This window comes from Harpia harpyja, chromosome Z (genome assembly GCF_026419915.1).
Source record: "Harpia harpyja isolate bHarHar1 chromosome Z, bHarHar1 primary haplotype, whole genome shotgun sequence".
Taxonomy (NCBI): Eukaryota; Metazoa; Chordata; class Aves; order Accipitriformes; family Accipitridae; genus Harpia; species Harpia harpyja.
In genome coordinates this window covers 106,992,623-107,017,037 of record NC_068969.1, presented here as the reverse complement: position 1 = coordinate 107,017,037, position 24,415 = coordinate 106,992,623, and the positions used below count along the sequence as shown (strand labels likewise).

The following is a 24,415-nucleotide window of genomic DNA, read 5'->3' as shown; positions in this document are numbered from 1 at the left end:
TTGCTGCATGGTGTCCTATGGGTGCAGCTCTCCCACTGCCCTCCTGGGCGCAGAGGGATCTTTTCACATACCTGGCCATGATGCTCCCGTTTCTCTGCCATGGCACAGCTGACTGTTACACAGCATCACAGGAGTGCCAGGTCCCATCCAGGTGATTATCCCTTTATCCCCAGCCCTGATGGCAGAACACTCCCTCGCCACAATCGTGTATTTGTGCAGGGAATTGTCCTTGCTCACTCGCAATAGCTTGCATTTGTCCCTGTTAAATCACATACAGGTTTTCCAGGTCAGATCTCTCATCCAGCAAAGTAATTTCAAATTCCAGTCCTGCCTTCCTGGACACCTGCAGCCTTCCCATCTGTCCCAGTGTCCAAGCACTAACAGAAACGCTGACCAGATCCCCTCCAGACCACGGAGCTATGAGCATTGCACACAGCTCTCTGCTGACAGCTCTGGGTACAGCTATTCAGCTGGGTCTTACCAGCTTCTACCCAATTTATATAGATCTTTTACCTTCCTTGAGGAGAGGAATATCAAGGTAGGCAATGGCAAAGTCTTCCTGAGGTCAAGATTAATGATTTCTGCCTTTTCTGTCCACAAGGTCTATTACCTAGTTGCAAAAAGAAATCAGATTGGTTCAGCATGACTTCTGTGGTACAAATCCATGTTAGCTGTGACGCATCTCCTCACAGGCACTTACACATTGTTGGCTTGTTCCACTCATCTTCTGAAAAGTGAGGTTAAACTGAAGTGTCTGATTCTCTTTTTTTAGGATAGTTACTGCCTTTAACTTTTTCAGCTTTCTGATCCCTGTCATCCTCTGAAATTCCCCAAGATAAATGCTTCAGATTAAGGCCATTAGGTTCAGCCAATGTGAAGACAGCTGCCTTTCTGTCCTGGTTTCAGCTAGGATAGAGTTAACTGTCTTCCTAGTAGCTGGTACAGTGCTATGTTTTGAGTTCAGAGCGAAGAATGTTGATAACACTGATGTTTTCAGTTGTTGCTCAGTAGTGTTTAGACTAATGTCAAGGATTTTTCAGCTTCTCATGCCCAGCCAGTGAGAAAGCTGGAGGGGCACAAGAAGTTGGCACAGGACACAGCCAGGGCACCTAACCCAAACTGGCCAGCGGGGTATTCCATACCATGGGACGTCCCATCCAGTATAGGAACGGGGAAGTGGGGGGGCAGGGATTCGCCGCTCGGGGGACTGGCTGGGTGTCGATCGGCGGGTGGTGAGCAATTGCACTGCGCATCATTTGTACATTCCAATCCTTTCATTATTGCTGTTGTCATTTTATTAGTGTTATCATTATCATTATTAGTTTCTTCTTTTCTGTTCTATTAAACCGTTCTTATCTCAACCCACGGGTTTTGCTTCTTTTCCCGATTTTCTCCCCCATCCCACTGGGTGGGGGGGAGTGAGTGAGCGGCTGCGTGGTGTTTAGTTGCTGGCTGGGGTTAAACCACGACACTTTCCAAGGGGCTGGCGCTGTTGTGGCCAGGATGGTCTCAAACACCATAAGCAAGGCAAAGCATGTGGGCACAGATAACACCCTTTATTAGGCAAACCAATATACCTGGGAAGAAAAGAGAAGCGCATGTGCCCTAAAGCTTGTCTTTTATTCTCCATATATATATATATATATTAGTTGAACTAATAAAAGGCATTGCATCTCCCTGCCAGCCTGTGCTGTCTGGGTACACATTAACCCATGCTCTGCTCAGCCAGAGCAGACATCTCCCCTTTTGGTTGCTGGTACTGGCTGTGATATCCTGAGGACTGGAGATTGCAGGGAACGGGAAAGGTGCCTTTCCAGGAGCGCAGAGGGAGTGTAGTCATGAGCACTGCTCAGTGTCTGCTTTCTTACTTGTTTGCCTCCTCTGACTTTCTGATGATTATATTGACTTGCTGTCAGAAGTCAGGCACTGAAACCAGAATGACCAGAAACCACTTTTGCAAATGCAGCTGTAAGACTGGAGGATGCTCATCCCTCTCCAGGATTAGGCCTCCTGCTTTGATCTGCACTGAGGGAACCTGCTAAGTCAGGAAAAGGAACGCAATTTTTATCTGGGTGGGCAACTGAAGAACATCCAGTGGGAGTGCAGGAAATTAATAATTTAGTGTCCTTTGTGTCATTAAAAAAAAAAAACATGCCAGGCTTTGCTGCATGGTTAGAGTTTGTAATAGAACAGAGCAAAAGCCTGATGGATTGGGTTTCAATTACATCTGCTTGTTCACGAAGAAAAGCTGTGCTATAAAAACACTGGGGTCTGGGAAACTCCGGCTGCAGGAGGAAAAGGGAAGCCCAGCCTGAGAAATCTCTGCTCATCCTCTGCCACAAGGCCAGAGGCAGGGCTGTGGAGGTGCCATCTCACTCAGCCCAGCCTCACAGGTTTCCCAGCATAAAGCACCCGTGAAGGAGAGGTGTTTGTGTCCTATTCCTGCAATGGGGAGAGCCTGGGGTAGCTCAGGCCTGAAGTGCAGTTCCTGAGGATGGAAATCCTGGGGTGGCTGTAGGGAACAAAGACTTGCAGAGGCATCTGTCATCCCTTCTGCAGTGGCAGAGGAAACTCCAAGTTTCTTGCCGCTTCCCTATGTAGGGAAATTTCATTCTTCAGGGTGTTTGTACCCTGCCCATAGCCAGGGATACAGGGATGTGCTGCCAGGCACGATTTTTCAGAGGCTGGTGCTGTAGGCAAGGTCTTCTGCAATCAGTCAGATCTTCATTTTGAGTCAAGGTTAGTCTGAGCTGTAACTCAGAAAAGCAACAAGAAAATGGGACGCCACCATTGGCTACCTGCAAAGGGAGAAAGAGAGAGGGCTTGGCAGAGAAAGCTCCAGCTCTCCGTTCCCTTATCTCTGAAATAGTCCTAACAGTTGTGATCACAGGCTGCACAGCATTTCCCAAGAGCAAGGCAATTGGCTTCTCCACTCTTCTCTGTCCCTGCCCATTACCCAGCTTGGAGTCACTGGCAGGGGTTCATTAGAGAAGGTACCCATGCTTCACAGTGCTTCACAGTGACAGTTTTTGCTTTCTGCAGGCTGCAGTGAAACCACTGACTATACCTTGTCCCTGCTCCTCCCTGGGAGTGAGTAAGCTCCAGCTTAGTAAAAAACGTGCTACAGAAGTGCCACTCATTATGTGGTGTGGTTGACTGAATTAGAGGAAACGTAAACATTGCAATCAAGCTGTTTCCCCTGCTTCAGAAAGAATTGCTTGTCTATAAAAGTGAGACCTCCTAAACACCACCATGTTCCCTATGCACTTACTAGTCTGTGAGCTTTCAACCTTGCTTGGCAAATCCTTTTGACTCAGGCCTGTGATAAATCTGTTGCAAGATATTATTTATAGCCTGAAAGAATGGTTCTACATGGACTTTCTCTTAAAAATAAACATCCTGTTTGAAAAAAAAAGCACTACACCAAACCTGTGTGGATTCAGCTAAAGGGAGCTGGGACTAGCAGATCTTTAAAGGTAACTGTAGGCAGGGGTCTCTGCCTGATATAGATGAGTCTGGCAAGGTTCGGCAGGGTATTTTCATGATGCAGCTCCTGTTGGTAGTGCTGTCAGTGTCAGATGTGAGTGTTGCTGCCAAGTAAATAGCGCCAGCAGCAAGATGGTCTCAGAGGCCAACCCAGATGACTAGGTACTATGGTGTTGTTTTAGCAATGCCCATCAGAGCACAGAAAAAAGCAAGGTGGCACAGGGTAGATATATATCCCATGCAAACAGCCCTCACAGCTCTGGGGCTGCATCCTGGAACTGGAGATGCTGAAAGAGGCTTGAAGGTTGTAAAGGAAAGCATGAACTTCCAGCATGACACTGGAACACTGAGCCAAACATGAAGTCTGGCTGCCCCACTGGGATAATTCAGAGCAGGAGTGAAACCAGGGCCCTGTGTTTGGAAGCGGCATTAAGCAAATCCATCACCAGCTGCAGTGCACACATCCAGGGTTGACACTTCAGTGGAGGTGATTGATTGATAAAAAATGCAAACTAAGTCTGGAAGAGCAAGAAGGTTGATCTAAGGTCTGGGAAACATAACTTCAAGGAGCTTTTTAGGACCTCACAAATAAATTAAGCCATAACTTGATCTCAGCCTAAAACACCTGCATGGGAAGGGATTCACAATGGTGCAAGGCTCTTTAAATTAGCAGAAAGATATAATGGGATTTGGCAGCTGACCAAATTCAAACAAGGACTAGAGCACACATAGTGTGGCACTAGCTTGTCTGCATCTGTCAAACTCCTTCAGGTCAAAACTCCTTGTCTTTTACTGAAAGATGTGCTTTAGCTCTAAGAGGAGTCACTGTTGTGATGAGTTTACTGACTGAGGCTGTGTGAATTGTAATGGTTATTTCTGGGCTTAAAATCTGTTAAATCTACTTCTGCTTTTGATCTTGAAATGATAAGGCATTGACAGGCAGCGTTATAGAGAGAGATTCACAGCTTTTATAAAGAGGTAATCACAGCTTGGAACAAGCCAGGTAGCTGTATATGAAGAGATTTACAGGCTCCTGAACTCTTCAATTCTCTTGATTCTAGCTTATTTACTAGCTCATGTGTTAAACAGTCAAACTGTAAGCACTCAGAGACAACAAGGTGTTACAATAACAGCAAGCATGGGTCAACATTAAATCAATGTTATCCCTTTTCTGCCATTGAAATAAGCCTAGTGGAAAAATATATACTTGCCTCACATGCCTGGGATCATATAAGCTCCCCTCTTATGTCAGCTTTCGCAGTTGTCAGTAAGCACAGGGAAACAGTCCTCACTTTCTGATCCCCATGGTGCCAGCTCTCATGGCCTCAGTCCAGCTTCCTCCTTGGTCCTCTAGCCATCTGCTCAGGCTCCCGCTCTCCATGGGTTTTCTCCAGTGCTTTCTGGTTGTCATTTTTCACTGGGAGACCTTCTTCTTCTCTTTACCCCTCTAATACCAACATTCAAATTGGTCTGTACAGCTTGCTCAACATTTGGATACCCTGGGAGGAGGGTGCTGGGGAGCTTGTCCCCTCTTACAGTGTGCCAGCATTCTCCAGGGGCTGGGAATTGCCCTACTGAGGGCTGGATTGCTCTGCACCAGTTCCAACACTATGAGCAATATATGGTTAAGAGAACATTTGCTTAGAAATGCTGTCTGCAATAAAAGCACAACAACAGAGTAGGGTACAGCTGCAAAACTCATCCTTCAGTTTACATTTGGTGGTGAAGAACGTCCTGGAATCACAGACCCATGGGCATGTTCAGACTGTAAGGGATGTTGGGAGGTCTCTAGTTTAACCTCCAGCTCAAAGCAGGGTCAGCCCTGAGATCAGCCTCTCTGGAGCCCGTTCCAGTGGCTGACTGTCACTGTGGAGAAAAACTTTCTTATGTCACATTGGATCCTTCCCTGTTTCAGGTTATGGCTGTTGTGCCTCATTCTCCTGCTGTGCACCCCTGTAAAGAGGCTGTCTCTGTCTTCTTGATATCTTCCTCTTGGGTGCTGGCAGGCTTCTGTTAGGTCACCCAAAACCATCTCTTCTCCAGGCTGAACAAGCCGAGCACCCTTAGCGTCTCTTCAGTGCAAATCCTCCAGCCCCCAACAATCTTGGTAGTCTCTGCTGGACCCAGTCTGGTTTATCAGCATCTCAGTTCAGTCCTTAAACTACCTTCTGCCTCTCTTTCTGTAGGTGAAACTGGAACCTTCCTATCCATTAGCTGAAAAGGAAGACTTTTTACAGTCTGTTTTTCATCACTGGGGCAGAGAACAGAAGCACTGAGCCAGCACAGCTGTCATCTCCTTATCTTATTTCTTTCCTCCCTAGAAAGCTCCTTACCTTTTTTCCAGTGACTGAGGACGTGGGATCACATAGCACTGGGGACAGGAGGTGAGAGGGGTTCACCCTCTTCACTTCCTCCCACCTCCCAAAGCTTCTTTCATTAATACTCACCTAGTGTTTCTTAATTAGCACATTCTGGCTTGGAGCTGCCTGCCTGTGTTGCAGCCTTCTGGAGAAAATCTGCTGAAGCTCTATCTATTGTGTGACCAGAAGTATCGAGCACTTAGGCATCTTACTACAGTGACAGCTACTCTTATGCCATAGCGTTACACAGGGGTTGAGTCTGGTTCTCACCCTCAGCCTCTGTAGCCATCCTTGGCTTTACCTGTGTCTCCTGAGGGAACCTTCTCCTGTGGTTGTGTACTTGCCTTTCGATACAATCCACGTGACAAGTGCATGGCTGAGCTAAGCCAGGACATTGCAAAGGTTACACCAGAAGTGGGAAGAGTAACAGGCTGAAAAATCACCCCAAAAGAGCAGTTATCAATGGGATAACTGGGATGGTATCTCAGAGCAGTCTGCAGATTTATTTTGGGGGGTTGGTTGGTGTCCTCACTTGCATTTCAAATTTCCCATTCATTCCTTGGATGATCTAGCAGAGAGTCCACTTATAAAGTCTTCAGAGGGCCTGGTGGCATGGAGGATCACAAGGACTTTGAAAGACTTTGCATCAGATCTCCACATGACCTTGAAACATTGGAGAGATGGACTGAAATCAAGAAGGTGAATTCAGTGAAGACTTTCTCAAAGTACCAAAAACATCTGCCAGGGCTGGTTTCAGCTGTGCTTGATTCTGCTTTAGTGCAGAGCCCAGCCCAAGTTTCTGTGGTCCAGGGACTCAGAATTACATTAATGAGCCCAACCCGCTGGGTAATCCCATGCCTGCAACATGGTGTGATTTCAGCAAGGTGAAAGTTTGGCTCATATTGTGTTTGCCACAATAGCATCCAAGACCCAGATGGTCATATAGGAAACATTGCATTTGTCTATGGTTAAATCAGGGATTACTGGAATAAATCAGCTCTGTTACAGGTTCTCTGCTGCTCTCACTGGATTTCTAGCTCATTTACAGATGGTTGCTGGGGAAGTTAAATTACGAACAATAACCACTCACAATGATCCAGGCTTCTTAAGGATTTTACAAGCTAGAAAGAGGCTGGCACTATTTCCCCAGTTACCTTCTTTTCACCTTCGGAGCAACTGCAGCTCTCACTTAGGGATTTTATGCATCTTTATGGCAAATAGGGTGTTAATGAAAGTATAATTACTGGAATTAAATTTGGATTTAATTTTCTGAGCACAAGTGGCCCCTTTCTGTCTTTCTTTTGTTTCCTGCTTGGTTGCCAGCTGTGAAATTCTCTCTTTTCAGGATTGTTCTTGATGCCGAGGCACTTGCGCAGTGCCAGGCATGCGGCAGCGCAATGGGCTCAGCCCCTGCTGGGCTGCATTTCACCCAGCTCTGAAATGATGCTGAGCACTCCCCTGCAGTGAGGGGGAAAAGCATGATCAGCAAAGTGCCTGGAGAAACCACCATGTCTTGGCATTTGTGGTGTCTGCATCTCACAATACTTTACACACAGGATGTACATGGTTCACTGTTTTGCAGGAGAAGCAGCTGGATATAGTGGGGTGAGGCAACATTATTTCTACAAAGCAATTGCTTCCACTATTCATCTAGGTCAGTTTAGGCATCTCCTTCGTGCTGGTGGAGAAGAACAATTTTGGTTATCATCTTGAGGACTCTCAAAATATCACCAGGTTCTTATTCAGTCTTTATTACTTCCTCCCAGACCCGCAGCCTGACAACACCTCTGGGTTTCAGGGAGCTCCTCACACCAGGATGATACCAGGAGGATCCAGGTGTGGGCTTAGGTCAGAATGGGAACAGGAGAGCCTGGGAGGAAGTGACCCATCCCAAGATGATGATCTGACCATTCTGGGGGAATCTGCAGCCAGAACTGGTATTCAGATGTGGCAAGATCTCTGCCATCTCCACCAAGGAGATACAACCTCCAAGGGCCCACGAGGACAAATGCTGGCTGTTTATCTGGCAGCATTGCCCCAGCTATGTCCCTCTGTCCCAGCTCCAGCAACACAAAGAGCGGGGTGAGGATCAGGCCGTGTTTGCTGTTGTATTGAGGCTTTCAACCTTAGTAAGGTGATAGGCTTTGTACCACTGTTGTTCTCTTAATGTAGTGGATCTGTCCACTTAGTGTTAGGCGTGCACATCAGCTTCAGTTAACCTCTGCTAACAGGTTCCCTCTAGTCCTTAAGCCTGCAATTAGTTGTCAGATAGTTGCTTCTGCCAGCTTGGCCACTGTCTTGCTGAAGCTGTCAGCTGCTGTTAACCTTGTTCTATCTTTGGTACTGGTGGAACTTGCTGAGCAATGGAGACATTACCTTGGGAAGTGCTTAGCTTAAGGACCTTAATGACTTCTACATTGTTTTCTTCCCAGCCTGCCTTTATTTTGCAATACTCTGTTGCAAAGAAGCTCCATCAGTTTCAGCAGCTGCCTGAGCAGATGGGTTTAACTGGTCTATGGCACTGAACTAATCACATTTTGGTACAACAGAGACACAGCCGCGAACATGTAAAATTAATTCGGGTGCAGCATCCTGGTCAGTGACTCAAAGCAAGGAGCAGTTTGAGGAGGCCACCCCTAGCCACATTGTGACTGTGCAGCATGGATGATCATTAGGAATATATCCCTCTGGTTTCCACAGATGATGTTGGATTGGCTTTTCCCATGGCCAGTTCCTTCTTCAGATATGTATTAGCATCAGAGAGATTGATTACTCCTCGCATCTCTCTTCTGCTTCTGTTATAATTAAAACAGCAATATATGCATGAAGCAATTAGATTCTAATAATGCTTTTCTAAATAGGATGTCAAGGAGCTTAGTACAAAGACTTGGGCTGGAGCCAGATCAGCATCTTAAGACTGGATTGTCATTAAAATGACTGCCTTTCGCCTGGACAGCTTACCCAAACACAAGCTCTAGATCTGCTTTTTCGTCAGAGTGCACCTCATCTTTGTCTGCAGACAGGACCCAGAAGACCCCATGCTCCTGGGGGGCAGGGCCAGAGTGAGACATGGGCAGGGACAGGTCACCGGTGCATGTGGAATCTGGGTCTGCTGGTGGGACAGGAACATCACCAACTCCAGCCCCATCACCATCCTCATCACTGTGTGCCAGGGAGCCAATATTCAGGTCTGCCCTGGGCTTCCTGGAGAGCAGTTTTTGATCAGGTCAGAGCAGATCTGCTCACTGCTGGCAGCATCTTCCAGAAGGAAGCAAGGTGCTCCACAGGTGCCCATGCCCCAGAGGACCACCCCCTGAGCTGCCTCCCAGCATATTGCTGACTTTCTCCTGCATTGTTTTATCCTGTCTGCTTCTGGCTGATATGCAGTCCTTGGGCCTGCATTTGCAGTTGGGCCAGGATGAATCCTCTTCTTCTCTGTACAGCTCTTACTCAGACCCTTATGGACAGTCCAATGCCATTGGGTCACTGTGAACATGAACAGGGAGCATGTATCACAATCTCCACACCACTGCAGGCTGCCAAGAGGCAACGCGAATCCTCCACCAAGCAGCACTGTGCCAAGCCCATCTTCAGTCAGGTGTCTGGAGATAGGACAAGAGGAAATGGCCTCAAGTTGAGGCAAGGGAGATTTAGGTTAGATATTAGGAAAAATTTTTTTACTGAGAGGGTTGTCAAACATTGGAATGGGCTGCCCAGGGAAGTGGTTGAGTCACCATCCCTGGAGATATTCAAAAAGCGAGTGGACAGGGTACTCCAGGGCATGGTTTAGGGGGCATGGTTAATGGTTGGACTTGATGATCTTGAAGGTCTTTTCCAACCGAAATGATTCTATGATTCTATGATTCTATGATCCTATGATTCAGGAGAGGTTTGACACCAGCAAAGCTGCTAACCAGGAGCTCCCAGGGCAAAGGAACACTGCGGTGTGTTACAGCTGAGCCTTGCCTGTCTGTGGGGCAGGAAGGGATTTCTCAGCTGCTGTAACAGGGTTGGATCCTGGGGAAGAGCAACAGCTCTAGCTGCAGGATTTCCCAGGCTCATCCTGCATCCAGCTTCTCTCTGGCCCCTTTTCAGCCCTGATTTGCATGCTGCAGCGTAACTCAGTCGTAGCTGATGCAATTTAGCATGACGTCCCACATAGTCCAGACTAATAGTGTATCTGGTTTCCAGGCCTGGGAGTGTTTGTGTGGCATTTATCACTTGCCTGGCCATTTCCTGTGCAGCAGGTGGAGAGAAGCTGTGCAAATCATTAATTTGTGGCAAATGGGAGACACGGTCTGAAGTAAACAGGATGCACTTTGGTGAGGACAGAGGCAAAATAGGAGGAGAGGGAAAAGAGATGGGAATGATCAAACGAGGAGGTGAACAGAAAAAAATCTCACTTGCCAGCAGTGCCCTGCCGTAGCAGAGGTGTTGTACGGGAGAGCACAGGCAAGACAGGGGTGAGCTGATTCTGCAGCACTGCTTAGCACTGCAAAGGCCTCGGCTCCAATTTGGGGTACTGTGCTTGAAGGACGTGAGGAGCAGGAGAGCAGCAAGAAAAATGTGGCCAGCTGAGAGGCTGGAAGCAGGGAGATGCAGAGAGATGCGCACCCCTAAACAGGTCCTGGGCTGGCAGGGTAAGGAAGGCAGTGCGGTTATAAGGCAGAGGTTTTAAGATGGCAGTAAAAGGCTTAGGGAAAGAGTTTCAGTGGGTGTGAGAGGGACGTGCTGGCAGCCATCACCAGGAGATAGGTTGGCAGCACCGTCCCTGGGGCTTTTCAAAAGGAATGGCCATGCAGGTGATGGGAACAGAGCGTGACAATCCACCACTCAGGGCACATTGTGCTGGGCACCCCAAGGACTGGGTCAAGTGCTGGACAAGCATCTGTCAGAAGCAATTTAAAAGTAGCTGGTCCCACCATGGAACAGGGTGGACTAGTGGACTAACGCCTCCTAGCCTTGCTCCAGGTGACACTGTGATTTAAATTAAACCTACACACAAGAATGTGTTGTCGAGATAACACAATTGTTCACGCAGTTGAAATACCTAGTGCTATTTCTGGAGCGTCCCTGAGTTCAAGCGCAGTCATGGAGAGCAGGAGAGAGGGAGAGAGCACTGTGGCTTGACGTTAGATTGCAGACTGAGCTCTTTCAGTAAACAGAGCAGTATCAGTTGTAATACATCTTTCATGCCATTGGCATTTAATGTTATTAAATATGGGGCATCTGTGAGTGAAGACATTTATTTTCACTTCTATTTATAGCAAAACTCAGTTTCCAGTGTACTTGTATTTATCCAGAGTGAAGTATATTCACATGCTCTCATGTTAGTAGCAAAGAATAATACATTTCCTATGCAGATATTTTTAGGAGCTGTATTAAAAAATCGGCATGACAAAAGTTTTCAAGAAGGTGCCATGTTAAGTGAGAAAAAGCAGCTGGACTTTCTTGAGGCAGTTAAAAGGTGATCACAGGGGATACATATATACTAACAGTGGTGGCCAGAGAAAGAGATATTGGAAAAATTGCAACTTTTAAAAATATACTGTTCATACAACTGCAAATGGTTTCTCATGAGATGCTGCACTCTGTGAGATAACAGCAGTACCAAAATATTGCAAGATGTGCATATTTGCATCTGTATTTGGTTGCTTTTATTAAACTCTAATCCATAACAACTTACAGAGCTGTCATGCAAAAACGCTAAAGTAAAGCTGAAGTAAGAAAAAAAAAAAGAGATGCTGAGTGATGAAGAAATGTTGCTGGGTGGCTGATGGTGCTACCTGCCAGCTGGCATCAAGGGCTGCAGCTTAAGACTGCCAGGGTCCCTGCGCACCGTAGGGCATCTCCTTGATTTTGCCCCTTTGGGTGGGTTTGGTGTACATGCCTGTGGGTGCTGTGTTTGCTCAAACCTCTTGCTGCAGGATTGCCAGCCCGAGAAGAGAGGTGGTGCAGATGTGGCTTCTTGTGGTAGGCACAAGAGCTAGGGAAGCCTGGGCATCTTTAGGATTGTTTAGGTTGCATTGAGGTTTGGTGTCTGGGTTTCACTGGAATTGCAGCAATATTTGAAGTCAAGCTAGAAGCTAAGGTATTGCCTGTCTGGTGGTTTGTATGGACAATCTCAGCTAAAACCTGCTTCTTGCTTCCTTCCTCCCCACTGCTTGGGTCTGAGAGATCCCACAGCTAAAACATCAGCACAAATGCCCCCACCAGCCTTTCCATCCAATGCCATTATGACACATGGCATGTGGGCAGGCTTTGGGTAACGGGGCTTCCCACTGAGTGGTGCTAAGAGCTAATTGAAGTAATCCATCCCATCCAGAAAAGCCCGACTGCACTGCAGAAAGTCTGAACCCAGTAGGGCTGGATCCAGGGTTTAAGGGCAGTGGGGGATGCACTGCCTGTCCCCCAGGGAGGTGAAGGAAAGGGCATCCCATCCCTCTGTCCTTATCCCAACAGTGGTTTGCACCACCAGGACCCCCTGGGCTGGAAGCAAAAGCTTTTGGGCTTTTTACTCCACTCCAGCCCTTTTACGAAGCCTCTGCGAGTGAGGGGAGGCTACTTGTCTTGCACAGTAAGCATGAAATCCGTGAACTGATACAACTGAAAATCTTTTCCATGCGCCTTGTGAGTTTATCATTTCACCAGGCTGCTCCGATCAAGGTGGCTGCTATTGGCTTGTCTCAGTGACCAAGGGTAATGATGCCCGAAGGCAAAGCTGTTCTCCATCTCACACACGCACGCACGCGCGCACACACACACACTGCTCCCAGTTAGAGTGCGGCCAAATTGTCCCCAGGGCTGGCAAAACCCAGTGTGACCTCCTGAAGGAGCAGAGAGCCTGTTGCTGATGCTTCCTAATCACAGCATCTGTGCAGGGCAGAGTTAAGGGTATTTGCTCATTTGGCCTTTTTCAGACCATAATGTCTTTGGATAACTTTAAAATTTATCCTTCACTTTCAAGATATTTTTTTGGTGGTATGTGAACTGAGGATCATGACCACATCCCTGTTTTGAACCCATAAGTGTCAGATATGGAAAAGGCAGAAGACCAACTGTTTTAAATGGTTTTGGCGGCTTTCTGCAGCTGGTACTGGGATGAATTCAGAAAGAGTTAACGAGTCATTGTAAGGCTCAGTTCAGAAGAGCTGTGGGGACCGCCATGGGCCCTTTCTGTGCTCAGCTTGGCCTTGCTCACTGAAGTTTTCATGCATGGCTGCTAAATGTGGTCTTCTTACGGCTATATTTAGGTGCCTAAATTAGTGGTGTGTAAGAGATGTTGCTTGTGGCTCTGGAGTTAGCAAGAACATGGAATGTTCAGCATGGCTGGAAGCCAAATTGCTTTGTTGGCAGCCCAAGCAGAAGAGCCCAGTGCTAAGCCTTTCTTAGCCCTTAGGTGAGCCTGATCTTGCCTGTCCTGCACCCCACCAGCACCTTCCTCATGCTTCCCTGTGCCCAGGGCTGGGGATACCACGCTCTGTACTGCAGTCACTGTGAAATGGGCTGTGCCGTTTAGCAGCTTCCCGTGCTCAGCCAGGGTATACAGCTGGATCAGGCCAGCTAGCAAGTGTTTTCAGAGGGCACTCTTGATGCTTCATTAAATCCTGTTAGCACAACTTGCCACAACGTGCTTCGGAGGCTTGCTGCTTAGTATTTGTTGAACTTCTTGCTGAGGGTCAGTAGAGATCACACCATGGCACCAGTCAGCATGAAAGCAAAATTCAGACTCCTCCACGGCTTTGCCGGAGGCTGCTGAAACCCACGGGGAAGGGTTTGGCTCCTCCTGTGTGCACATCTTTTGCTTGGTGAGGGACGAGAGCAAGGGTGGGGATTCCCAGCCAGCCTCCGGCAGAGCAGATGCAGACCTGTGATGATGGCTGTCCTCCCTTATGGCCATGGATGAGGGTTTGACCTTGCTATTAGCTCTCTGCTGCTGCAGAGCCCATCCATTCCATCAAACGATGTCTCTCATCTCTCGTCGGTATTTGTAAGCCAGCCAGCCCTGTGGCATGCTGCAGGCAGGTACCTGCCATTTAGATAGAGGTGACCGCTGCCCACCTCCCCTGAGTGTCACCCCATTCCCTCTGGTTTATTCCCAGTGATACGCCCAGCCCCTTCCAGGTCTGATCCAATTTTGTTTGCACCTCCTGCCTGTCAGATATTGCTGACCTTTGCTCCTGCGCCTTTACTGGCAGATGTGTGCTGCTTAGCCACAGGCTGGTCCTAGCTCTGTGTCTTGGCTGGTTCCAGTGGCTTCACTGGTGACTTCCAGCAAGCAAGGGCAGTTCACCTGGGGCCATGAGACCTGTCTGCCCTGCTATGCCTTGGCATGGTCTGGTGCAGATACTAGCAGAGATCTGAGTCAAGTATGTAAGCTGGAGCAAGGAGAGGTGCTTGCCCTGAATAGCACAGGTTTTAGCTGAAGCTGGAGGGATGAGCATCTTTGAGGCCAATGATCCTGTGTGATTGCTGATGCCTGAACGACCCAGCCACCCCCTGGGCTTTTCTGCTGGTTTCATTCCCCACAAGCAGAACATTTCCTGCGTCATTTATTTCCAAACAGTAGCAAAATAAGCCTAAATCCTTAGCTCCAGTCTGTCAGTTAATCCTTCCGTGGGCCAGGAGCAACGCTGTCAAATCAGGCTGTGAGTGTGACTCGAGGCTCTCTGTGGCTGATAAGCACGTTGCTGCTGTATGTAAATGGGCTTCTTGAGAGCCCAGAAGTGGTCCTGGCACAGACATCATCCCCAGCTCAGCATAACTCCAGCTTCACCCACTGTATAGCAGCATTGGGTTGCAATAGGACCGTGACAAGATAGGTTTTGGAAGGCTTCAGGGCTGCAGGTCATATCACACCCCCATGGATGCATGTTTGGTTGGTGGCCCAAGGAGCCGGTGAGGAAAAGTTTGCTGTGTTTATGAAGGATTTGGGGGTCTTCCCAACAGAAATGCTCCAGGTAAGTCTCTTCTTTGCATTTGAATTCTCTTCTTTGCATTCATTGAATTTGCCAGACCCATTTCTGGTATGTTTTGCTAATGCAGGAGCGCTTACCCTGGAGGTATCACCTTAACCCACCCCTGAGCAGGGTAGAAGGAACAAGAAAAGGTCTTCTCCAGAAGCAACATACCTCTGAAGATCTGACAGCCTGTGTGCCCCTTCCCTCTGAGGATAAGGATGGGAGTTTGGGGCAGCCCTGTTGGTGGCTTCTTGGAGCTTCTCAGCCCCTTCAGAATCAGTCTGTAAAAGCTTAAACCCCTTTTGCATGGGAAGCTGGTGTCCTAGGTCACTGGGCTGCTTTGTAGAGTGGCCAGATCCTGTCCCAGCATGGCTGTGCCTAGAAATCCCATCCTGTCAGGAATGGCAGAGACTGGGACTATCAGAGTGTCATGATGACAGCAGGGCAGAGCCAGGCCTGTGCCCCTTGGCCAAGACTCAGCAGGGAGAAGGGTCCCCTCTGCTCCCAGGGAAGTTATGGGGACTTTTAAGTCTATGTTCATGCCAGCATGGTTGACTTCCTCACTGCTTTAAAACATAAACATGTTTTGCTTTGTTTAATCGAAACCTTACAGCAGATGTTTTATGATTATTCCACCAATGGGAAAAAAAAAAAAAAAAAGGATGCTGAAAAGAGTCAGCATCATGGCTTTTATGGGAGAGTTTTATTAAGTCGGCAGTTTACTGTTCAGCTAGGGAATGAAGGTATCAGCCAAGACGCAGGGAATCCAGTTTAAATGACTCCTATATTGTGGATGTAGAGTTCAGTATGTGCCAGCATGGGGAGGGCTGGCGCTGGGCCTCCCAGGGCTATGGATCTGGGGTCTTCAAACCACCAGTCCTCATCCTCATCCTTGTCCTTGTCCTTGCTCTGCCCTCGCCCTTGGGGCTCCACCTCAGTCCTCTTCCACCTCCTGCTTTGCTTCCAGGTTCAGTACTCACCTAGCTGAGAGGACCATCAAGGGTCCTGCAGCAGTTGTGCCCCCACTGCTTATAGGGCCAGGAGCCCCATGCCTCAGTTTCCCTGCCTGGAGAGCCAGAGCAGAGGCCAGTAATAAGGCAAAGGGAGGGCAAGGGCAGTGGGGGACTTAGCCATGAACACATCAGCATGGGGATATGTAGGCGGTGTCCTCCTCACCTCACCTCCCTGGGGTCATGCTCCATCAGTGGGGCAGAGCCCATCCCCATGCAGCACCCTTTCTGCCCCTGCCATGAGTTTTCCTGACACGTCCCTCATCACCATTTCAGCCAAGAGCATCCTGCTCTCCTGCTGGGAATTGTTAACAGTAAAATCAATGCAAACACTGCTGTGAGCAGCTCCGGTACCCACTCAATGAGCTCCTCAGGGACAGACCTCCCATGTAAGCTCAGTTCTACATCTGTCAGCTCCATGGGGGAGATGCTCTGCCCCGGCTCCCTCTCAGCTCCTGATGAGCCCCAGGGATACAGTGTAGGCATGGATGCAGGTGGAGGACAGGCTCAGCTACACATGGGGTGGCAGAGCCCCATGACTGCCCTTTCCATACCTGTCTGTGGCATCCGTCGGGAGGGAGAGCCCATTGTGCAGAGGTGGTGCTTCCCTGCATCACACGTGCTCTGGGAAATGGCAACAGTTCTGCTCCAAGAAGGGCTGCTCCTCGGAGGCCTGATGCCGGTGAAGCCCCTGGATTTGTAGGACGCTGCTGTGTGCATCCAAGCAGATGCCATGGTGCTGTGGTGGTGCCATCAGCCAGCCTGCAGCGGCCCGGCCAGCTCACATGAACAGGTTCCCCGGGAAAAGCAGATGGAGGAATAAAGGGAAACTTTCCATTCCAGTGCCCCCGAAAGGACATTACAATTTTCCTTCCCTGTGTCATCCTGCTTGCCTGGTTATGTGGCGTTAAATTAGGGCTCTGGTTCAGTTACGGCTCATTACAGGCTTGCGTGTGACTTTGTTGCAGCTTGCTCAGAAGCACTAAAGGAGCTGAGCCAGTGTGAAAGTCAAGGTTTTAGGGACAGCTCGGTGACTAGGAGCTGAGCCTTGTCTGTGTCTGGTGACTTCGCAAGGCTCAGACATGGTGCCCATGGACCTGGCATTACTACCTGGAGGCATTGGTCAGGGGCCTTCCCTAACCCTACCAGTAGGGAGAGCAAGGGGCTTGGGATGGAGGTAGGTTGATGGGAGATGGCTTCAGCATCTCCTTTTCCCAGCTGAGCAAAGCAGTTGCCTCTTTAGCCTGTCCAAAGGACCTCTGTACGGTGCTGTGTGCGACGCAGGGTGCCAAAGGGAGTGTTTTGAATTCTGTCAAACAGCAAAGCAGCTTTTCCGCAGAAATAGCTAAGTCCCGAAATACCCTGAGCAGCTGTGTTTGTTCCAATGCTCTCACTCAGAGACATGCTCGGCTGTGATGTGGGCCATTAGTGCAAACATTGCTCCCAGCGCCCGGACCAGAGCCACAGAGGGCCTTGCTCACTTAGTTGCATTAATACAACCCAGCACTGTCCCAGCATGCAATCGATGGACTTGGTAAATAAAAACAACCTTGCCTCCTGCCAGCACTCAGGCGAGGAGTGGGGCTGTCTTCTTGGGAGCAGAGTGGTTTCCAAATGTCCCTGTTCCCCACCCCAGGGCTGCTTTCACCCCAGCCATGCCTCCAGCAGCTGAGGAAAGCTCTGCTCTGTCAGGGTTGTGCTGGGCTGGGATGAAGGAGAAGCCCGGGCATCCCCTGGGAACTTCTTTCCCAGTGGTAGTCACCTTCAGCAATGTCCATGTTTGCTAGAGAAACGTACCAAGATCCCTGCAGCCCTATGACTTTCTTTTTGTTGTGCCCTGGTGTTTCTTTCTGGTGCTGAAGGAAAGGCGCGTGCTTATAATTGCTGCATGCAGGGCCATTAAAGGAGCTGATTCAGTGGGAGGAGAATTGATCTTTTCTAAGCGGGGAGAGAAGAAAGCAGGCGGTCTCCTTGCTCAGATGCTGCATGCTGCTCCCTTGGCCTTCCGAGAGCATCCCTGTGCAGAGGCTGTGCTTTGGGGATGCCAGGAGGATCCGGCACAGCAGGCTGCGGGCTGCCTCCAAGCCCAGTTGGTGATGTTCCCCCTCGCTGTGCCACAGGGTTGGGGACCCACTGCCACCTCTCCCAAGCCCACCTCCCAGACTGGGTACCACCCCACCCGCTCGCCTGTGCTTTGCATCTGCTTTGTGGGGTGTCCAGAGCCATGCTGGGCACAGAGGAGTTTCCCAGCCCCGGAGCAGGGACCTCCCCCAAATCCAGAGGCAAGGTGAGAGCTGGCAGGCTGGCACAGGGGAAGGCTGTGAGCAGAAGGCAGCACTGAGTGATGGGGTGCAGCGACTGGGTGGCTGCTGTTTTAGAGGAACCTTGTGGGGTAAATGCTCAGCTGCAGGAAGGCTTGGTGGGCTGAACACAGGCTGTAAAATTCCTCTGCTGCAGCTGTTTCTGCCATGATATGTACCTGGAGAGCCCAAATCCGGTTATCACTTTCCCAAAGGCCCCAAGCTCCGATGAGAGCAACGCACTGATGCTCCAGCCCACAGCGGGGGGGGGACACACTCTGCCGGAAGCACTGGGTGGCACTGATACCCTTAGCAGGGACATCATCTCCCATCAGGCCTGGAAACTCCTGCTGCTCCCAAGCAAGTGAGGACTGAGCTGGACAGGCTTGGTTCCCTCGTGCTATGTGATTTCTCCCAAGACGCTGGTGGTTTGCTCTAGCATTCAGGGAGAGAGCTGCTGGGGGGGTTGGGACAGGTGCTGGGGGACTGTGGGAAGGGCTTGTCCTCCCTGCCCATGCTGGGGCATGCCTCAGGTTTGGCACAGCTGCGAGGCACAGCTGCTCAGGGTGTGCACAGGGCAGAAAAGCCTCAGTGAGGAGCTAACATCCTACCGGGGAGGGGATCTCAGCACCCACCTGCCCTCGTAGGAAAAGCCATTTGGGTGCAAAAGGGCCAATCCCCACACCTGTGGCTGCCTCTGCCCAGCAGCACCAGCTTGGGATGGGCATGGTGGGACCGTTTTGGGGAGATTTGGACATCTGCATCAGTGTTGCTGCTGTGGGAGTTGTGCATGCCTGGCACCTCCCTGGCGTCTGGGGGAAAAGCTGGGGGGCTTAGAGGGCAGTCCAGTCCCACGGGGCTTAGAAGGGCTGGGAGGAGAGAGACAGAAGAGGGTTTGTGTCACTGTGAATCAACAGATCCACTCCCATCCCCACCCAAACCCTTACTGCCCTGCCCCAGCCCATGGGGGCTTTTACACATCTCATGGTACCTTGAGCTTCAAATACAAGGACAGGCAGATGTGGATCAGCCCCTGGTGAGGGCTGGGAGCTGGGCCACAGTACCCAGCAGCCCCCTCTGTGTTGGACACCTCCCCATCCCTGCAGTCCTCCCTGCTCACAGCTTTGCCCCATTTGCTCTCTTCACAGGAGAAGAAAGGCCAGGAGGTTAAGAAGGGCCCCGAGGTGGAAATTGCAAAGCTGGACAAGCTGCTTAACCTGGTGAGAGAGCCGGAGAGCAAGGCAGAGAAGTGAGCAGGGAAAACAACAGCTCTGCCGGGGGCTGCCGGCCAAACAAGCCCAGCTTTGATCGGCTGCTGCTTGGCATGCAAGCCACGGGCACCGAGCCACCCACTCTTTGCATAGTGGGAACACTTTGCCTCTGTGCCTGGACAAATAAACAGAGGTGCTGGGAGAGCCACAGTGTGCAGTTGTCTTGGGTCAGGCAGACCTCGCCGAGCTTGGTCCCCCAGAGCCGCACAACCCTCAGCTTTTCCCCACTCTTGGCTGGGCTTGCGCTGGGTGAGAGCCCCGTGGAGGGCAGGTGAGGGCTGGTCCTGCCAGCCCTAGGAAAACCTCAGGGCTGCAGCCTGATGGCAGCCAGTCCCACCATGAGTGGTGGCCAGAGAGACCGAGCGCTGAGCTGCAGACCCACAACCATTTGTGGGATCAGCCGCACATGGCCCCCTGGATTTTGGGGTGGCAGCCTAAGCCAGAGGGTGGCTGGAGACCTGGCCCGGCCCCCCATGGCTGTGGGAGAGGGATGTGCCATCACCCCAGCCATATCACAACAGGTGCTGGCCACCAGCTTTGGGATGCTCACAGCTCTGCTCTCCCCAGGGGGGCTCGGCCGCCTCTGCCCAGCTGGTGGGTGTGGGAATGGCTGGGCACTGGGGTTTGCAGAGCCTTCCCACCACTCCGGCGCTTTGCAGCAGAGGGATTAGCTGCTACGTGGCTGCGGTGGCAACAGGAGCCACGATGGCCTCGCCGCATGCTGATGAGCAGGGACGGGCTGTCACCGCTGGAGCCTTGTGCACAGCTGCTGGGACTGGGGACCAGAGGTGCTCGTTCCACCAGGCAGAAGCTGTGGCAGGTCTCCTCCATCTGCTCAGCTGGTGGGTGCCCCCCACAAACATCCCTGTAACTTAAGGCCACAGCTTGGAAACTCTTTGGGTGCCTCTAGCACCGGGGTTGAGGTGTGCTCCCTGCTGACAGACACATGCCCCCAGCCCAGGCAGACATGCTGCGGGCATGAAATACCCAGCCAGGTTTCTCACCCAGCATTTAAAAGCCACAGAGGGATGCAGACATGAGCCCTTGCTTGTCACCATCGCCCAGCAAACCACCCGCAGTCTTGCAGGGACATTGGCCACCAGCCCTGGGGCAGCTGCTCCCCAGCCCTGCGGGATGGGCAGGACACCCTGCCTGCCCCAGATTTTTCAGGCGCTGGGCAGAGGTCAGAGACACTGCTCGGGTCCTACGATTGGTTTATTAGTCTAGTAAAAACAACGCTGCAAAGGGATGTGTTAGCTACACCTGACAAGGGGAGGGACCACAGGCTCTGCCAGGCCTGGCAAGTCTGCGCAGGGACCCTGGCCAGCATCCCTCCCAGCACAGCCCACCCCTCTGTCCCCTTATTGCAGCAGCTGTGCCAGCATGGACCTTGCCGATTGCTTGGCTGTAGGATGGGCAGGGCAGAACCCTCCAAAACCCACAGCACTTGCAGGCAGGGTGAGGGAATACAGCTGCCAGGCTTGGGGACAAGCCAGACCACCAGCATCCCTCCCCGCAGAGCCACTGTGGTCCCCAGGGAGCGATGGGGCTGGTAGACCCTTCAATGCTGTTTGTCCAGCCACACTCATATCCCCATATCTCCTATCTCCCAGCAAAAAGCCATCCTAGGCTGCTCTCAGCAGGGATGGGAATGTCAACAAGGGCACATCTGCTGTCTGTGGACAGGTCAAACCCCACCGGCTGGCCTCAGCTGGGAGCAGGCAGGAAGGCAGGCAGGGACACATCCCCAGCAAGGAGGGCTGTTTGCCTAGCAGTGTTGGTGATAATGCTGGAGAGGATTGACAGACAGACCAGGGATGAACGGACAGACCATGCAGACCCTCCTGTGGCTCGTTAAACTGGCTGCTGGGGCAGATGGGTGCCAATGCCCTCCTGAGGCTGGGGGCACATGGCACCCCAGGGTCATCCCCAAAGACACTCGGACCGGCAGCACCCTGCTCTGCCAGGGGGGCTAGGGCTGCTGGGGTCCACCCGGGCACATCCCACCATGGACCAGCCGGCCCACTCAGGCACAGGTGCCTGTGCTAGCCCCGCTGCCTCCCCTCTCTGAGCCCCCAGCTGGCCCTGCTCAGGTCTGCGACGTGGTGGCCGCTGGCCTGGGCCATGAGCACCAGGGAGGAGCCGACGGGCTGTCCCCGAACACGGGGTGCACTCGTGGGCAGGGCTCCTGCTGTGCTCGCTGGCTGCTGGGACAGGCAGGATTGTCCCCGTAGCACATCTGCGGCCGCTGTCTCTCTATCCCCATGGTGACAGCGGGCATCCGCAGGGACTTCACACACCAAAACCAAGCAGGTGAAGGGCTGTGCCCCGTGTCACGGCCCCTGCGAGCAGCTCGGTGTCCCCTCTGCTCTCGTGGTGCCCAGTCCAGTGCCCCAGTCCCAGTGCAGGCATCCAGGCTGGCACGACTCCTTCAGCACAGCCTGGTACCCAAGTCCCCAGGCAGCTCAGGGCTGCAGTAGGTACTTCTCTTCGTTCCTTGCCTCATCCACATCAGAAGCCGGGCTCTTCTTGGGGCACGAGGGGGTCCTGCAGGCCTTGCAGAGGATGAGGAAGAGGATGAGGATAAGCAACGCAATGACGCAGTTAAAAGAAATTGCCACGACCGCACCGGTGGAGAGAGCAGCCCCCATCGCCACTGTCCCGTGGGAAAAAGCGGGTCCCGCACCTCGGCCCCACGCTTGGGATGCCAGCGCAGCGATTGAGTGCGCAGCCTTCACCTGCCGGCATTGGCAGGGGACAAAAGGGACGGTGGGGGTGCTGGCAGTGGGATGGGGATGGGGCCAAGCCAGGCAGCGGGACGGCCCTGTCGCAGTTTGGCCGCTCACAGCTGTGTCCTGAGCTTCACCGCTCTGCTGGGAAGGATTGATCAGAGCTTTCTCCCGGCTTCCCCTCCTCCGGCAGAGCAGGGGGGACACGGGGACCCCTCTCCTCCCTCCTCCACCTGGAAGGGAGAAAGTCACCGTCATCACCAGAGGGGACGAGCTGCCCGAGCCCCTCCGGGCGGGCTGCGGGGTTGCCAGCAGGCAGCGACCCCAGGGGGTCTGGAGGCTGCAGCAGCTCCCAGGTCAGCTGCTGTTTGGGGGGACCTTTCCAGCACCCCACACCCCGGCTGTCCCCCCTGTTCGCTGCCAGTGCCACCAACCTGGAGGTGTCCCCAGTGGGAGACCCATCGCCTCAGCCCGGCCCAAACCCCCCTCCCCGGGGCACCCTCGGGTGACTCCGGGGGGCTTTGGCCCGGCTCTTGTCCCCTCTCCACCCTCCACCTGCTGCTCCTGCCGCCCACACCCCGCTGCCAGGTCCCGCACCCCAAAACGGGGCGAGCGGCTGGGCGGGTGGCCCCCCCTGGTGCTTTTTGCCCGGCAGAGCCCCGGTTTCGGGGGTCCCCGATGCCTCTCATCCCCCGCCCCGCCGAGGAGCGGGACACCCGCGGAGCCCCCGGCCCTCAGCGGGGCACCGGGCGGCAACAGGTCCTGCCGAATCCGCCCTCCCTTCGCGGGGCCCTGGCGTTACCTACCTGCCTCCGCTCCGCCCCGGGAACCGCCGGGACCCCGCCGGCGGGCGGCGGGAGGCGCTGCCGGGACCGGGACCGGGACCGGGACCGGAGGGGGTCCCGGCCCGGGGTCCCGGCGGGGAGCGGTGTGCCGGCGCCGGGCCCCGGTGCGGGGTGCGGGTTCCCGGTGCGGAGCGGGGCCGCGGCGCTCGGTGCCGGTGCGGACCCCGGGCGCGATCCCGCCCGGTGGGTGCCGCAGCCCCGCGCGCTGCCCGCTCCCTCCCGCCGGCACCGGGAGGGGGCGGGCCCTGCCGGTGCCCCGCCCCTCCTCTGCCCCGCCCCCGGCCACTGGTGGCCGGCCCCCCCCCCCCCCCCCGGCGGTCGTGCGCCATTGGGCGAGCGCTCGGGCTCAGGGCCCGCCCCCTCGGCCGGCGCCCACGTGAGCGGCGGGCAGCGCCGCGGGCAGCGCGCGCTCTGCCGGCCCCCGCTGCCCTGCCCGTACTTTCCCAGCTGCCGCCGCTGCCGGCACAGCCCTGCCCGGCGTCTCCTGCCTGCCCTGCCCGTGCCGTCCTGCCTACCCTCCCGTGCTACCCTGCCTGTCCCGCCCATGCTGCGGTGCTTGCCCTCCTCTGCTGCCCTGCCTGCGCTCCTCTGCCCATGCTGCTTTCCCCACACGGTCTCTACTGCCCTGCCTGTGCGGCCCACGCTGCCCCTGCCTGCCCAGCACAGCCTGGTCCTGCCCAGCTCTGCCCTGCCCGGCCCCGGGGGCCACTGCCTGCCTCTCCCTGCTGCCGCCTTGTCCTGCCCTGCTGCCTGCCCTGCCCCTGTACGCGGGCGTGCACGCACATTTGCACACACACACGTGCGCCCCGGCCCCGTGTACACCGGGTCTTGAGGATGATGAGGATGGAGCGGCCAGAGCTGGGCTGGGGTCCTTGCCGGGACACGGCGGCCGCAGGCAGGCAGGGGTGGGAGCAGGCACCGGTCCATGGAGCGGGACGGGACGACGACACAGGTCATTTAGGGACATTCGTTGCCCGGGGAACCTGGGCAGCAGCGGCTTCATAAGCACAGCCGGCTTCTCCCTGTCCTGTGCCCTGGGGAAACTGAGGCAGGGGGCAGCCCCCACCCGGGCTGAGCTGTAACTGCCCCCTCCGTATGGCCACCAGAGCCAGGGACGCTCTGGTGTGGGGTGTCACCCCGAAGTGGGGATGCTCCCGGTGAAGGACACGGACGTGGCACCCAGGGGAGGTGGCTGGGGGGCACACAGGGAGCTCTTCTCACTGCCGTGGGGCTTGCAGGGACCCCCAGGGATCAGGTCCCAGCATCTGCAGCTGCTCTGAGAAGCCACGGCCAGTCCATGTGTCTGCCCGGTGGCACAGACTCACGGCAGTGACACGGGGGGGGGGGATCTGCTGCAGTCCCTCGGGGTGCAGGGGGCCTGTCCAGCCAGGCCACCCCACACACTGGTCCCCTGGCTGACCCCACGGGCTGCTCAGGGGTTCGGCAGGCTGCTC

At 53.3% G+C, this 24,415-nt stretch overlaps 2 protein-coding genes across 2 annotated transcripts in view; one reads left to right on the top strand and one right to left on the bottom strand.

The window, feature by feature from the left end:
* The window catches only part of DNAI1 (dynein axonemal intermediate chain 1), a 149,451-nt gene extending 129,920 nt beyond the window's left edge, over positions 1-19,531 (top strand). Inside the window, exon 20 of the mRNA XM_052778818.1 lies at positions 19,265-19,531. Coding sequence (XP_052634778.1) covers positions 19,265-19,369 — 105 coding nt within the window. The 3' untranslated portion in view covers positions 19,370-19,531. The remainder of the gene's footprint in view (positions 1-19,264) is intronic.
* A 1,053-nt stretch (positions 19,532-20,584) lies between these two features.
* ENHO (energy homeostasis associated) lies at positions 20,585-23,217 on the bottom strand. Its single transcript, XM_052778867.1, has 2 exons — positions 22,923-23,217; positions 20,585-22,349 (listed from the first exon to the last, which is right to left on the bottom strand). The coding sequence occupies exon 2, from the start codon at positions 22,036-22,038 to the stop codon at positions 21,853-21,855; it is 186 nt and encodes a 61-aa protein (XP_052634827.1). The 5' UTR covers positions 22,039-22,349; positions 22,923-23,217; the 3' UTR covers positions 20,585-21,852.
* Positions 23,218-24,415: the final 1,198 nt, after the last annotated feature.